This window comes from Arvicanthis niloticus, chromosome 27 (assembly GCF_011762505.2).
Source record: "Arvicanthis niloticus isolate mArvNil1 chromosome 27, mArvNil1.pat.X, whole genome shotgun sequence".
Taxonomy (NCBI): domain Eukaryota; kingdom Metazoa; phylum Chordata; class Mammalia; order Rodentia; family Muridae; genus Arvicanthis; species Arvicanthis niloticus.
Window position 1 is genome coordinate 5,711,508 of NC_133435.1, and position 16,081 is coordinate 5,727,588.

General features: G+C 45.3%; 1 protein-coding gene across 1 annotated transcript in view; it reads right to left on the reverse strand.

Annotated features, from left to right (window-relative positions):
- Positions 1 to 14,168, reverse strand: part of Maml2 (mastermind like transcriptional coactivator 2) — a 322,888-nt gene extending 308,720 nt beyond the window's left edge. The window contains exon 1 of the mRNA XM_076926071.1: positions 12,781 to 14,168. Coding sequence (XP_076782186.1) covers positions 12,781 to 13,275 — 495 coding nt within the window. The 5' untranslated portion in view covers positions 13,276 to 14,168. The remainder of the gene's footprint in view (positions 1 to 12,780) is intronic.
- Positions 14,169 to 16,081: the final 1,913 nt, after the last annotated feature.

Below are 16,081 nucleotides of genomic sequence, written 5' to 3' on the forward strand. Positions count from 1 at the left end.
AATTTTCTCTGAAAATCACTCTCATGGCCACCTTGTGTCATACTAAAAACAATTATTCTGAGCAAAGTGTATGTGTATTGTGCATCTTGTGTGTTGTATGTGTGCATGTGAGTGTGTGTGTGTTATGTGCGTGTGTTGTGTGTACAGTGTATGTGTGTTATGTGTATATTGTGTATGTGTGTGTGATGTGTGTGTGTGTGATGTGTGTGTGTGTGTGTGTGATGTGTGTGTGTGTGTGTGTGTGTGTGTGTGTGTGTGTGTGCAGGCATAATGGGGACTTTTGGATACATTTCCTCAGCAAAGGTAAGACAGAAGAAAGGCAACTTAATATCCTTCGCTTTAGGCATAAAGAAAGAAAAGTCACGTTGCACAGCATAACACCAAGATGTTTTCATCTAAAAATCTTAACAAAAGAAATTCCAAGCTATTTAGAAGTAACTGGGGGGGGTGGGGTGGGGGGGGGGAAGTCAATACCTCTGTGACTCCAACCTAACAGACAATGAAGGCCTTCAGTGAACACTGTGACAACCTCAACCAAAGGAGGCTTTGATTCATGTCAGTTACATCGTGCTTTGTTAAGAAAAGCACCCAGCTGTTCTGGAGCCTCTGACATGATCCAAAGACCCCCAAGATGCTGAGAGTCATAGGACGATGAAGAGCTGTGCTTTAGCTGCTTCTAGAGAGAGGGAGGGCGAGGTATGTGTTGAGAATTCATCTCTGAATCATCTTGCTTATTTCTTCTTTCCAGTTCTATTAAATCCCTAAACAGAGCCGAGTTTTCAGGGCTTAGGGCTGCCCTGGGGAAATAGGTGATTATGCTCTCTGCTTAGGGTTTTAGTGATAAGGAAAAAAAATAGCAGTGAGCTGAATCCCATCCCCCAAGCCAATTTCTCTGACTGTCTTTTATAGTCCTCCTTTAAAGAGAAAACATATTTTAAAGATGAAGTGGTGACAAGGATAGAATCCCTCCATCAATCTGTACTTCTCAATTGTTATGTGTCTATGAGGGAGAGACAAACAGATGGGGGGACTGATGTGTGCACTTGAACACCCGTCAGCTCCTGAGAAGGACCCACATTTCATTTTATATTCTGCATTGCATGCTATCATCTCATGGTGGTACTCAGCTCAGGAATCCTCTTTACTCCACAGAAACGCTGCAAGTGGCATTGGTAGGTGTTGGGGAATCGGGACTCCAGCTGCAAACAAATTAAACAAAGCACTCCTACCACAATCATGTTTCTTAGGCTGTCTGCCCTGCCTAAGAAACCCTGTACTAAGCACCTGCACTAAGCACCCTGTACTAAGCACCTGCACTAAGCACCCTGTACTAAGAACCCTGTGCTAAGAAATGAATACTACTGGTCTCTGCCCCTTCTGACATGGCTAGAGCTTGACACCAAGGCTACTTTGGACTCTCATTATCAATATCTTTTTTTAAAAAGTAAATGATACCCATCTTTATTAACTCCTTTTTCATTGTTCCTCAATAAAAACAATCCTGAAAATACTAAAGTCTAAGAAATAAAATCCATATACACAGGAAGTATTCAAAAGTGTATCATTGAAACAGGCCTCAGTGGGAACCAAAGCCACTCACCAGGTTCTTCTTACTGTTTTACAATGATGATGATGATGATAATATTAGTAATAACACTAGAAGTCAATACCAGTGAAGTGAAGGTCTTAAGTTTCACTGCTAGTTGGCATCCCTGCTTTCTAGGCTAGACTCTTACTGCATCACTAATCCAGGCAGTATGTGGGCCTAATACTCAACCATTCCTTCATTTGTGTATTCCTGTGATGTGAAAGTTGAAATAAGGCACACAGAGCAGGGTGATTTCCCACGGAAAAGCCAGTGGAAATTGAGAAGAATGCTTTTAAAGACGGAATCTGTTTCTTCCCTGTATTCTGTCCCAGCTCACCAAGTCCTCGGTGACCTCCAGGATCGAACGCAATTACATCGGCCGTATGTATTTGCTATGCTGTTTGAGTCTCCCAAGGGCAGCATAACAGTAAGAGGGAGTGACATCTTTATGAGGTTAACCCTTTTCTATTTTAAGAGTAGACTACCGAAGGCAGATGTGACCCCTGGAGCGGAACAAGAATGCTGGAAATCTGGTAGTTAGGAGGAATGAGAGGCTATAATCCAGAAAAAGGGAAAAATGATGTTCCGAGGAACAGTTAGCTGGGGAAGCCCGGGAGAGTTTGTGTGCACATGATAGGAAAGTGGGGTGTCAAAGGACAGGTGAAGGAAGCACACCTGTGCTGTGAGCTTGACATTATGTTGACCACCTGCTTGGTTTCCTGGTTTCAAGTACTATCTAATTTAACTTCACAACTTTTGGAGGGATGTAGAATACTACTTAAAGTAAATACTTTACTTAAAGTAAAGCATCCTCAGAAACACGAATAAATCCAGCAGCCATTGCCCTGTACTGGTTTCCAGCCCTGATTTGGTCAACCTCTGTGATATTATAAGGCACCCAAACTTAGTGACTCTGTGTAGCCAAGCGGAATTTCTCATAGCTCTGTGGGCTGTGTAGGGTGGTTTGCAGGCTGTGTATAGGGTGGTTCCCTAGCAGGTTGTGCCGAGGTGGAGGAGTGGGGTTTGGTCACTCGAGGACACTGGTGCCCTTGCAGGAGGGGCACTTTGCCTTCTCTGCATGTGGATACGCAGCCTCTAGGCAGGCCCAGCTTCTTGGGTCTGGGTTCCAAGAAGACGTCAAGGACATCCTCAGGTACAGCATGATGTCATTCTTGTTACTTAGACTTGGTTAAAGCAAGTCACACATAAAGTTTGAAGGAGGAAACAGCGGACCGTTCTTTTTATGAATAACAAAGCACCAGTAGAAAGGACTATGTGAGATTAAGGGCATTGTAGGAGCACTTAAAAACCACCCTAAAGAAAGATTTGCAGTCCCATGCTCCCTCTACCAACAGAATTTTAATGTTTTAAACAATGTTCTACTATTATCTCTATTAATGTTCTACTATTATCTATATTACTATTATAGCATGACACTTTGTGTAGCCCCAAACAGATTTGAAAAGCCCTGTGTTCCTCTCTAGCTCTAATGTTGTTGTTTGTGTGTTTTGTGTTTTAATGAGCTTTAATTTCTTCATCTAGAGTTTGGTCTGTTTTCTCTCTGCAGGCTCACACAGGTCTATAAATTGTAGACTAGTGGTCTATTTTTAGAGCTACATGAACTAGCCCTCTGGGGCGGGGGGGTGGGGGGGGAGACAGGCAGGATGGAGATGGGATAATGCAGAGAAGATAGCTTCTGCTAGGTACACACTCCCTTGCATGTTGTGAGTGTAGTATTTATAGGGAGAGAGGTAAGAAAACCCCTTCCATGTGAACATGTAATCCCACATAATCTGGCTGCCTCTCTAGCCATTTTCATTTATTATATGTTAAGCAGCATACGACAGCCTTATACCGGGGATTAGGGTGTGAGTCTTTGCTCTGAGGGCTTCTGGATCCGGTTAGACAAAACAACTCCCCTGCATCACACTCTCACAGGAGCTAAGAAGACAGCAAGTGAAAAGGCTCCCCAGCCAGTGTGTTCCTGCGGGAAATGCTTGGCTGGGCTCTCTCAGAAAGATATTGTTGCCTGGCCTATGGAAGATCAGGTTCCCAAGGAGAAAACCAATGTTTAATTTAGCACAAAGACAGCTCAGACTTTCTCTCTGGGGGACTGAGCTTGCAAACAGATCCACATGCACAGACTCTAAGCAGGCAGAGGAAGCACTCTTTGCTGCAATGCTTGGGGCTTGGACCCGAACTTTACTAAGGTGTCGCTTCTGTTGCTGTCAGGGGGGTTGATGTTCTTTTCTGTTAGTACCCGTGTCTATACTCTGGGCTTTCCCCAGGCTGCTGTAAGACTTGAACGGGATAATAAGACATGTTTTGCTGTGCCTGAATTACATGGTGTCGTGTGGCAATCAGACATGCCAAGCATAGCTGGTTTAGCACTTAGGTAAACCATGGCCATAACCAAAAATTTGACTGGTCATCAGCTTATCCAAAGAGTGCTTTAATTTTTGTATTTTAAATTTTAGAGATCCCCTGACATGAGAAAGTTATACTAAGTCTAGCAATCACAATCCCAGAGACCCAACACAACGTATCCTGATATGTTTACACCCGCTTTTTGGTACCCTACTTGGTTGTCATGACTTTTACTTTTTCAGATTACTTTCTACGTCCTGATATCTGTAAACAGCCGTTTGCTTCACCGTCACGTGAATGTGAAAGAACGTATGTTCATGGTTGCCCATGAGTGTGTGAAGGTTATGCACGCCATCTGTCTGCTTTGGCTTTGGAGATAGAGAGTCTCACTGGAACTCACCGGGTGAGCCGGAGAGCTGGCGAGTGAATTCTCCTTTCCAGTAGGAGAACCGCAAGTGTGGGCACCGGGGAAGGAACTCAGACCTTCAGCTTGTGTGGTGAGAACTTTACCAACTGAGCCATCTCTTCAGCCTCAACTTTTTTCCTTAAGCCAAGTAATGAACTTTCTGCTCGAATCCATTAGGAGCACCTGAAAAGTGTTACTAAAGAACAAGGGACTCACTGTGTTCGGCTTTACACGGGAGAGCCCTGTTAGTGTGGGGTAAGCGACACTAATGGAACTCAGCTTTGTTCCTGGCAGAAGGGAAAGTTAAACACCACAATGATAAAGATTCCATATCCCACAGAGACCTGTCAGGAGGACTCAGGAAACAAGAACACCACTAAAAATAAGAAGAAAACAAAACAAACCCAGCTGAGTCTGATGTTACATTGCGTAAGCACCATCATCTTGAAGAAAGGTGACTGGGATCTCAGCTTACACAACAGAACAGACAAATCAAGACTCATGGTGTTGACCACATTCTTTGAGTTAGAACCAGGAACCCATCCTTGCACAAGTATTGTCCACCAAAGGGCTGGGACATTCTTTTGTCATTGTTTCTCCATCAGTGCCCCCTGCTCTGGCTAAGAACTGCCAGCACTAAACTTGCTTTGAAGTCTTGGCAACATCTTTTTATTTATTTATTTATTTATTTATTTATTTATTTATATTTTTATTACAGAAAGGCACATGCACCGAGCAAAGAAAATGTTCAAAACCAGGAACCACATCAGGACAAAGGACTGTAAACATGAGCTGCTTAAGGTTAAGATGGGGGCAGGTTTCTGTTGTCTATTTGCTTGCATACAGAGCTAACGAATTTCTTGACAAGAATCTGCTTGCAGAAGCATGAATTCTCCACAGCAAAGGCCTTCTAAACCTTTTTTTTTTAACTCTGGAACTGGATTTATTTTTAGAACAATTTGCTAATTTGAATTAAAAATTTAGTGAAATTGTTAAGTTTAGGCTAGTCCCTTCAAAGGATTCAAAAATTTTGATAGGTAATTGAAATACCTCATTTACTCACTGATTATGCCCTCTTCAGGTATAATGGAGACTCAGAATGTATTCTAAAGTACACAGTCTAGAAGGCACTCCAGTCAAGTTTGAAACTGAGACCAACGTATTATTTAGTTTTGTTCTCAACAACTCAACAAGGACACTAACTACATTCTGCCAAATATGGAAATAGATTCCAGATGAAAATGCCAAACTAAAGCATAGAAGGAACCAGTGACACAGGACCCTGCACTAATCTCAGCAAACACTGAATGTCTGTCCTACTTCTGGATGTAGAAACTTGGGCTAGTTTGTTCAAGCACATTGTTTCTCAGATGAAGACTAACAGCTACGATTTACTGTGGCTCTCCATGGCACTGCACATTTGACTCATCTAATAAACACCTGGTTTTTAGTTAGTTCCACTACCATTATTTCAAAGGAAAGTGAGGCAGGAGAATTTAATTGAGTTAACCAGGAAGACATAGCTATTACATGGTTGAGCAGTGACTTAAACCTGGCCATCTTACCCCAGGTCCCAGGCTCATGTTAACTGCTCTGCTAACTTTCTTCAGTAATACAACTTTAAAATTTGATTTTCAACCCCATCCACATACCTTTAGTAAGTGCTAAGGGAGAAAAGACTCTAAAATTGCTTGCTTGTGTAAACCTAACATTGTGCATGCTACAGAATAGTGAATAGTTTCTCCGAATTCTAAAACACATCCAGGTCCACATTTTGATGTATGATTTCTAAGCCTTTGCTCAAATCATAGAGAAGCAAGAATGATAGTGTGTGTGTGTGTGTGTGTGTGTGTGTGTGTGTGTGTGTATGTGGTGTGTATGTATGTGTGTGGTGTGTATATGTGTGTGTGTGTATGTGGTGTGTGTGTATGTATGTGTGTGGTGTGTGTATGTGTGTGTGTGTGTGTGTGTGTGTGTGTGGTGTGTGTGTGTGTGTGTGTGCTGAGACTGGCTCATTTTCATACTTGCTCCTTCAGTGACTTGACTTCCTCAGCTCTTATACAACATATGTAAACTTTCTCTTCAGGCTGTTATTGTTTCAAATCTACCCCTTACTATCAGCCAGAAAGGTCAAAAATAGTAGAGACAGACCACTAACTGTGAGTAGCCCCACATAGCCCAGCCTCCTGCTATGAATCAGAGAGGTGGGAGTTACTGGCTTGCCTCAGTTGTTCCTTCTCTATACCCTGTAAAAGAGGGCTGAATGGAGGACACTGGTTTCTGTTGAACTCTAGGGTACCTAAAGACCTATCTGTATTGAACTCTAAGTTACTTAAATTACCTATCCATATTGAAAACAAGTACCTCTCAAATGCTATCCCTAATCAGAATGTCTTGTAAAATTTTGCAAATACTTCTTTTAATCAACAAGATCTTTTCAAACGAGGATGCAAAACAACTCAGTTGCTGAAAGAATCTACCTGCTTAGGAGGAAAGCATCTCACTGATAGGACAGACCTGGCTCCCAACTCGAGGCCCAGGGAAGTCTGGACAGGGGTGGGGCTTCAGCTCTAGTCCTTTCCATTTCTCTTCTTGCTTTTAAAATGCTCCGCTCTCAGTGCCAAAGGCCATACCATGCTGCATGTAACTCAAGATGAATGGAGAAGTGTGTAAACAGCAAAGCATGAAGCAGCCTTGGGGACTTGAAGCTCATAGAACAGAGCACTTAGGCTGTGTGCCCTGAGAAGAGGCCGCTGGAGGGAAAGGCAATACTTGTCTTGAAGCACAGGAAGGATTAGCGTTGCTTCATAGCTCTGGACTCCTCTGCTCCTTCCTGGCTCAGTTTTGACCAGGATTTGATCGTGACAGTGCCAGCATTTCCAGGGTGTTCCTGCACCCTACATTCCTTGCACTGCTTACCCAACCACACAGTTCTCTGCTCTAGCCCCCGAATATTTAACTTTTATGCTACAGGTACACCTGCAATCCACACCTCATCTTATGAATAGCGTCCTTGCCCCTCCCAAGCACTGAGGGAGTTTATAAAATCTTCCCTGGCCTAGACTTGAGTCTCTTTCTCACCCACTAACAATTTTCCTGTTTCATTTACTTTCTGTGTTCAGCACCCTGCTATTTTGATGGATAATAGCTATACTAGCCTGGAACTCACAGAGATCTACCTGCCTCTGCCTGGCTTTTTTGTTGTATTATTATTAGCCTATTAGACAGAATTTCACATTGTAGCTCAGGCTAGCCTGAAACTTTGTAGCTTAGGCTGGCTTCAAGCTCATGTTAACCCTCATCTGCCTGGGCCTCTGGTTGCTGGAGTTTCAGGCATGAGTCAGCATGCCTATCTTAGTGTTAGGGTCCTTGTTTCTAATACAGGACAAATGTCACCCCTCCCACCTGGTGTGGTGGGTGTGACGTGAAACATGTAAAAGGAGCTCCCTGGGTCTTTTAGGTCTGTTTCCCTCTTTAGTTTCCTGTGTCAGTTTTAGGCCCTTTGGAAAGCTAGGAAGTTCTGTTGCCTGGTCACCGTGCAGGGGGTGATTCTCCATTGGACTGAAGGCAGCAAGGCTGCTTGTCTTTAGCATGTCACATCTCCTTTATTCTCCCACAGAGCTTGCTGGAGTGTGAAGGAAATTAGCATGAAAATGAAGGAGGAGGCTTTTAGAGTTGTTTTCATTAAACATGGATGGCCTTGTCTGCGAATGTTGAACACACGAAAGGGGATGAGATGAAAGGGGCAGCGGTGGAAAAATCCACTCAGAAAGTTCAGGTCTGCCTGCATAGAAAAACTGGGTGTTTGTTTGGTTTTGTTTGTTTGTTTGTTTGTTTGTTTTTGTTTTTTTTAATTTTCAAAATTACTGCAAGTTTTTTTTTAACAAAGTAGCAATGCTAAGAATCAAAATGAACCATCAAATTTAGAAAACAATTAATCATACTCACACCCTACTGATATTTAACTGCTGTGTCTAAGAATGTTTGACACCCCCCTTCCCCCACCTTAACTTAACCTTAGTACTTAAACGTAATTAGAGGCATAGGGAAGCCACAGACATTAAAGTTTTAGACTTAGAGAAAAATTCTGATGAGTATTTTGAATAGGAATTGGTGAGTAGTACTTAGTAATGATATTATTTCCAAGAAAGCAACACGTGCTTTAGAAAATGCAGAGCACCTGGGTGTGCCTGACATCACCCTGACATTAGCACACGCTTTCTGAAGGTATTTGAAAGAGCACCTGTGTCTCTCTGTCTCTGTCTCAGTCTCTGTGTCTCGTCTCTCTCTCTCTCTCTCTCTCTCTCTCTCTCTCTCTCTCTCTCTCTCTCTCTCTCTCTCTTTCTCCCCTGCAGTTTTGCCTTATTTTACTTGTGTGAGGTGGAAAGGCCCTGAGCAGCTAAGAACTCTGCCTTTATTACTTCATTCTAGAGAAGCAAGACAAAATGGGCCGGTTCCTAAGGAAATGATGGCTGCATAAATAAATAATGTAAACAGTCCTCTCACAGTCCCAGAGAGGAGATTTGTCACGTAGATCTGTCGCCCCAGACCTCCAGATGTGCCCTTCTCTCCCTGTGCAGCCCTGAAACTCTGAGTCGGTCAATTGGAAACTTCTAAGACACCTGGGACCTTTGGCAATTGTTGAATTGGTGTGGCTTTCTTAAACGAAGAATTGGCATTTTCGAATACTGTTGGCAAGATGTTTATCTTTCCCATCCCATTTGTGTAAATGACCTCTCTAAATAGTCCTTAGACACTCTGAGAACATACCTTGCCAAAGCTTGTTGGCTCTACACAGAGATATAAAGGGTACCCTTCAAAGATACCTAAGACTTCACGGCATGGCCCCCTTTGAGTAGTATGCCGTGAGACTTCAGAGATACTTAAATACACAGCTATTTTGGCTTTATCCTGACAGCCCTGATTTCACAAGGCCAGTCTTTCTGTTTACAATAAAAGCTATTTTACCACTTAAAATAGACAAGTGAAAGCTGAGCAGATCCCTGTGAACCGCGGAGGAGCCAGTTTTCATCCCTGATGCTCAGCAGCATCGTTGCTCGGGGATGCTTCTGTCTTGGTTCCCTCTTTTTCCCAAGGCCCATTCCCAAAATACTCATTAATTCACGTGCTTTCATGCACGAGCTGATATCTGACTGACAGATGACTACCCAATGACTTGCCCTCCATCATCTAGCAGGTAAGTGACCAAGCAGGCACCAAACCAAGGGATGAGCTCCTGGCCTGATCTGTGTTCTCTCCTCTACAGCACATTAGAGAATAAATAAGGTCTGAAGCAGAAGGTGGCTTGGGACCACTTATCTGCCCAGCCTACCAACAATGGTCTGTGCCACAGAAAAAGAGCGTGTCTCAGGCAAGAGGGAAAGATTAATAATTTTCACGGATGTGCTAACCTAACAGCTCCACAAACCAGTGGTCATTGAGTTTTACAGCTTATTCAAAGACTCAAACATAACGTCAGTCAGCAGAAAGTGACTTAGTGGTAAAGTCTTCTCTGAGTGGCTAGAAAGGTGTCAGAGCCCTACAGTCTCAGCCTTCTGTGGGGCTCTGTGTTTGCAGTCTCTACGGAAGCGGGGCTTCCCCTCAACTGGAGCTAAATGAAGAAACTGGCTGAGTAAGGGTAGCAGAATTAGGCTCTCAAGTGAACAGAATTAGAACTGACTTAGAGGTTATTCTTGCGTTGTTCTTTATACTGGAGCTATTAAAGAGCCCAGACAGTATGTATTCTTTGCATAGAACACCCTCAGAGTCAGCCTTATCCCACTGAGCAGAAGCTGTCCCTTCACCTTCCTTTGGCAGGCAGCACTGATGATGCCCAAGACGCTGCTGCACGGCGCATGCTGGTTAGAGAACTTCACCAGGGTACACCACGCATATTTTAATTTAGGTGATCAATACTTTCCTCTTCTCCACCGGGCATTCATGGGCACTTATAGCATACACATTAGCCAGTAAAGTGTTACATTCAACACATCCAAACCACCTAAATCTGCCTCTGTACATAGCTGCGATAAAATTAAGAATTCTGACACACAATCTCAGCAGAGGTCCTTTGAGATTATTAACATTGCTCTCAACACAAGAGATACTTGAGCAAAGTGAGAGCCTCTGGATGAGACTCTTGAATGTCTGGCTCCTTCTCCTGACAACAGCAGCAGGAGCTTCATACAGAATTTGCCTCACAGAGCAAAGTAACATGGGAAGAAACAAAGCACCACATGTACAAGCTAAAGTACAGCAGGAATTCCCAGTAACTACAGAAGGGTGTCAGAGCAACCCCTGGGATACCATACACTCTACTCTAGGAGTGAGCATGAGAATGGAGCTGCCCCCTTTCTCACCTAGGGGACACCAAACCTCCTGGTTTCATCCCTAAGCTCACAGAGGGTATCCCAGCAAGGGGCTATTTTCATGCATGTTTAGTCGATGGAAGAGAGAGAAGTCTGTGAGAAAAGGTGGCAGAGCAAACACCTTCAGCTTTTGCAACTGCAAACTGTTTAGTGGAGAAAGACCAGACACCATTACCTCCCTTCTCTGGGCCGCTGAGGCAGGGCTACTTAAGAACCACTGAAGTTGGTTTCATTTTGCATCCTGTAACACTCCAGTAAAAGAGAACTTCATCAACTTTTCTCCCAATTGAACAGAAGCAAAAACTAAGGAGGGCCTCAGGGGAAATGCTACCTTCCTTGCTGAGGCTGGGAGGGAGAGCCACAGGAAAAGTCCACGCTACAGACTTCTCTAGGCTTGGCACTCAGGGCAGAGATCAGGCTTCCCCTCTGGGGCTGGCCTGGGCACATGGCTCTTGGTCTCATCCCCAGAAGCACTCACCAGGAGACTCTGAAGCACACAAAGCCACATTATTGGGAGACTTGCAGACAGATTATAAATTTACTGGGGACAATCAAGGCATTTAGTTACTTTTGGCTGCAGATGCTGGTGACACGCACATGCACACAAACCTCATTCTTAACTCCCTTTTCTTCCTCAGCATCTCTCCTTCAGAAGACAAACTTCCCCTTAGCTGGGAATTCCAGGGAGAAGTGAGGATAGAGCAGGTGGGAGAGAGGAATATAGGCCTAGAAACTCCAGTATAAACTGAATAGTTTCATTCAAGGATAAAGCCCAAGGCAGTTTAATTATGGATAATTAGTTTTCATCTCGACCTGGGGGTCCCAGAGTCACAGCTCTAGGTAGCCCAAGAAAAACATTTGCCCTCTGGGGAAGAAGAGCATCGGTCTCAGTCCCCAGAGCTTTCTGGGAACCACGGGAATCACCACAGATAAAGGACATGGGAAAGAGCAGCCAGGAAGAAGTCATAGGACAGCTGAAACAGGCCCTCTCTTCCCTCAGGAGCTCCTTAGTGCCTTCCTTCCTTGGGGCTTTCTGAATGTTTTGGGGCCACCCATGGCCATTTTCTGTCTGTGCCTTTCATCAGGCTTGGCTTAGGCAGACTGCAGTTGTCCCGTGAGCAGTCACAGAACTCCAGGAGCTTAGCAGGAGAAGCCTGTGGGCTTGGCTTCCTACTTCTACTGAAAGGCTAATGGCATAGCACTTTGGGGGAAGCCTGGAGGCCACAAGCAGTGGGTCACCTGACCAAGACTGATGACTCAAAGCTTTTTGCTCTGTGGGATGAGTATGTGTGTGGGGTGTTGTCTGAGGCTCTGAGGAAGCGCTTCCAGTCAGAATCTTACTCAGGCGTTAGGGTTTGGTGTGTGTGCTGTTTCCAGGAGGGACTGAAGACAAAGTGCTTCCTAGAACCCCAGCAAATAGCTCTCGGTGCCTTCCACAAGTGCTGGGAGATAAAAGTGCTTACGTGGAGGGACCAGGAAAAAAGACTGAATTGGGGCCTGGGGTGAGGAGCCTCTGAGGATCCTGGTAGTCCTCTGCTCAAGCATTCCTGCTTGTCTGTCTGTGAGGTAGTTTCCCCATGTTTCTGTTGAAAACTGTAGGGACACTGTTATATAATAGTAATCACAGACTCCCCTTAATTCCAGCGGAAGGAGGATGGGCCAAGATGAACAGGTCAACTGAGCTAAGTTCTCCGTCAAGTAAAGATTGTCTTGCTGGGCCTAATCAGAGACACTATACTAAAGCAGGAGGGCCCTCAAGGGTTTCCCAGCTGTAAGGTATTCTTTCACAAACTGTGGACTCTGAGCCTCTGGAGAACCCAGGCTCTTACCTCTCGAGGAACACCCTTTGGGTGTAGAACAATGACAATGAGCACTGGTGACTTTGATAGTGAGAACTTACAACCACATATGCATACCCGGCGGTTTTTGAGGGACTGGTATCTTGGCCTTCTGCATGGCCATCCATTCCATACGAGGCCAAGATAGCCACCACCTTCGCAAAAGGCCACATGACCACAGCCAGAGTTATAGGAGAAAACCAGGTGCCTTACCGCAAGCAGGGCCGAGTTCCGCTGATCCCCCGGGGTCGAAGCTGGCTGCTCTCGGTTTATCCCACTGTTATCATTACTGGTCAGCCGGTGCTGCTGATGGTGATGGTGATAGTCTGGTGGAGGTGGTGGGGCTGTGGCTGCCGCCTGGGAGGCCACAGGAGGGGCAGTAGGGGGCGGTGGAGGAGCTGTAGTGGTGGCAGTCGTGGTTGTAGCCTTAGCGTGTTTGCTAACCTTCCTTGCCCCCTGGCCATGCTGGACCAGGCTGAGAAGCTGCATGGTGCTTTCCCTTTCTCGGTCTGAGCTCTCGGCCCTACCACGTTCATAGCGTCCTTCACAACTCAGGTGGTGCTGTCGGCAGACAGCAATGCGAGCCCGCAGGCGTTCCACAATAGCACTGTGCACTCTCGGGGTGACTGAGCCCCCTCCAAGGAGCCCCGCCCCAGAAGCCCCCCCTAACCCTCCTGCGGGGGCCTGCGGGGGCGCTGTGTCCCCCATCTTGTTGGACACAATGATTACTGCCTCTGGGATGGTGAGGTGCAAGAGGCTGGTGCTGGCTATTGCAGGCAAAGCTGGTTTCAGTGTTCAGGGCCACATGAATAGAGGTCTTCAGAGGGTGGGGAGACAGTGGAGAAGGTGTGGGGGAGGGGAGCGGTAACAAGAGGGTGGGGAGAAAGATTAGAAACCAATTGCAGAGAGGAAGTTGGAAACAATCCCTGATCAACTTACTCTAATTGCGTTTGACAGCTCAGGAGAAGTTGGACAGAGTTGGTAGATTTTTTTTTTTCTCCCCCACCAGGCTGACAAGAACCTCTAGGTACTTTGTAAACACAAAGTCTGGGGGACAGTTCAAGAATTCAGAGATTGTCAAGGAAGAAGCAGAATCACATAGCAAAAAGGAATGGAAAGAGTCATTAATAGAGATCCGGGCTCCCCCTCACCTAGCTGCTTCGGGAAATTATTTATAGGGGTGTTTCTGCAGAGAAACACATTTCTCCCGGGGGCTACGGAACCGGCAGCCTTCACTTTTACTCAGCTTAAAAAACAAACATCAGGACTGTTTCCCAAGGCTTCTGAAGTCATGTTCAAACTGCGAAATCAAGGAAGACCGCGTTGGTTTCTCCGTCCCTTTCTTTCCCTCCGGTGTTGGTGTTTTCTCCTCGTGGGGGTACAGAAGGATGTTGTCTTCTCCCCACAGAAGACAGCTTTTCAGTCTTAACAACGTCAGTAATTAGACTTCAGAACCATGCTCTTTTCTTCAAGCTAATCCAATCACCGGCAAAAAAAATCCCGATCCCCTGTTAGGTTTCTGAGTCTTAAATGAAAGCAGTCTGAAGTGGCTGGCTACTGAGAGTGCTCCTTCAACACATTTCCCCCCTTTCCAACTTACGTTCTTATTTCTCACCCCCCCCGCCCGCCCCCAGTTCTATTCTAATACAGTATCAAGAGAGACAAAGTCTTCCGAGAGTAATTTACAAACGATGGTCAAACTTACAAACTTCCAGCAAATTGCACCGAGTCATGTCCAGCCACTTTTCTATCCACTTTTGTACATTCCATGCCCGACCAGTGGCTCTCAGAGGGTCTGGACTCCCAAAGGCAATGTGGCTCTATCTCTTGTAATGCTTCGCTTTATAGATGGGGGAGGAAAAAAAAAGAAGAAAAAAGTCGCTTGTATTTTCCTTTCTCTTTCAGGTCTGTTCCGAGCGCTTTCCTGACACCGACTCCCGCTCCTCGGACTCACGGCGAAACACAGGCTTTCATTGTGCTGCGATACGAGAGGGAGAGAAAGAGAGAGAGAGAGAGAGAGAGTGAGACAGAGGGAGAGAGGGAGCCAGCAGGCTGCAGATGGGGGAGGAGGGCGGGAGCTCGGGCTCCCTGGTGGAAGGCTGGTGCCGCTGCTCCAGTGAGTAATCGCAGCCAGGCGCCGGGGAACGGAGTGCAGAGGCCTCCCAGTGGCTGAAGAGGCAAACCCTCCGGAACAGCATCTCTCTACAGCCGGCTCGGGCGCTCAGCCTCAGCCTGGGTGCTGCGGTGGGGGGAAGACTGGGGAAATTCCCCAGTCTCCTCATAAGTGTTTGAGCAGCTCTCAATGCTGAAGAAACTCCCAGTCAGGGACTGTATTTTCCCCCTTCCAGGCCCGCAGTCCGCCCTCCTTAGGACATAATTTTTGGTTTTCAATAAGCTCTTAACGGCACCACTGAGCACCCCCAACAAGAGCTGGGTGAGCACGGAGGAAAATCTCATTATCACAGTGAGGAAGTCGGTGAGTGGGTGCTGTGAGGTGCAGAGAGGGAAGCCTACCTCCGTCTCCTAAAGGGACGCACTGGTGAAGGCCAGTGAGTTTGGGCAACAGGCTGGGAGGTGATGAGCAAATAGATCATTAGGAATGAAGAAACGTTTTATGAGGCTAATATTATCCTCGAGAAAGGAAAATTTTTTTTCCTTTGAAAATTCACCAAATACAAGGTATATTGTTCGTAGCTGTCTGGTTGGCAAATATGATGTGCCACGTGATTTCAAGAACATTCATAACAAAAATCGGTTTTGACTTCTTATCTTCATATGGCGTGGCTTGTTAAAAGCAGATTGGACAAATCTGTGTGTGCTTATCGATTACAGAGAATAAACTAAGATAGGCGCAGCTTTAGAAGTCAGGACCATCAAAAACTCAAGTGCTGGAATTTATAAGTCGCTTGGATCTGAGGTCTCCAGACACAAGACACCATTCATTTAAGCGACCCGAGAATTTCAGCAGTATGATCTCGCTTCAAATGTGAGCTATGTGTAGAAGCGAACAAAAATAATATATCTGAAGACTGGATTTATCCATAGTTCCGTCTCCCAGGGGCTTTAGCACACACTTTCCCAAGTCACAGGATCTTAAGTTGGAAATGAAGACAGCTGTGCTCAGACAGGACAGGGTATGTCTTATTCAAAAGGCCTGGAATCCGAAGTATTTCAGATTTCAGGGGTTTTGGATTTGGGAATATTGAGTTAGACTTAATGAGTTGAATATCTTTAATCCCAACATTTTCCCTATTCTGTCAGCGTTAGTTCTGTTTAAATTATCGTTCTGCAGTATCTCAGATTGTTTTTGAATCAACTACTTGTTACTGTCTAACCTTAGTCCTTTTTTAAAAACATCCTTCTCCCTGTCTTCTTCAAGGCTAAGTTCCTCTCCATTGATGTGGAGAAAGAAGCCATATTTGTTAGAGAAAAAAAAAATAGAAACAGAGTCATCAGGAATCGTTAAAAAGCGAAGGCTTTTGGATCATCATATATTTCATTTTTTTAAAGCAGT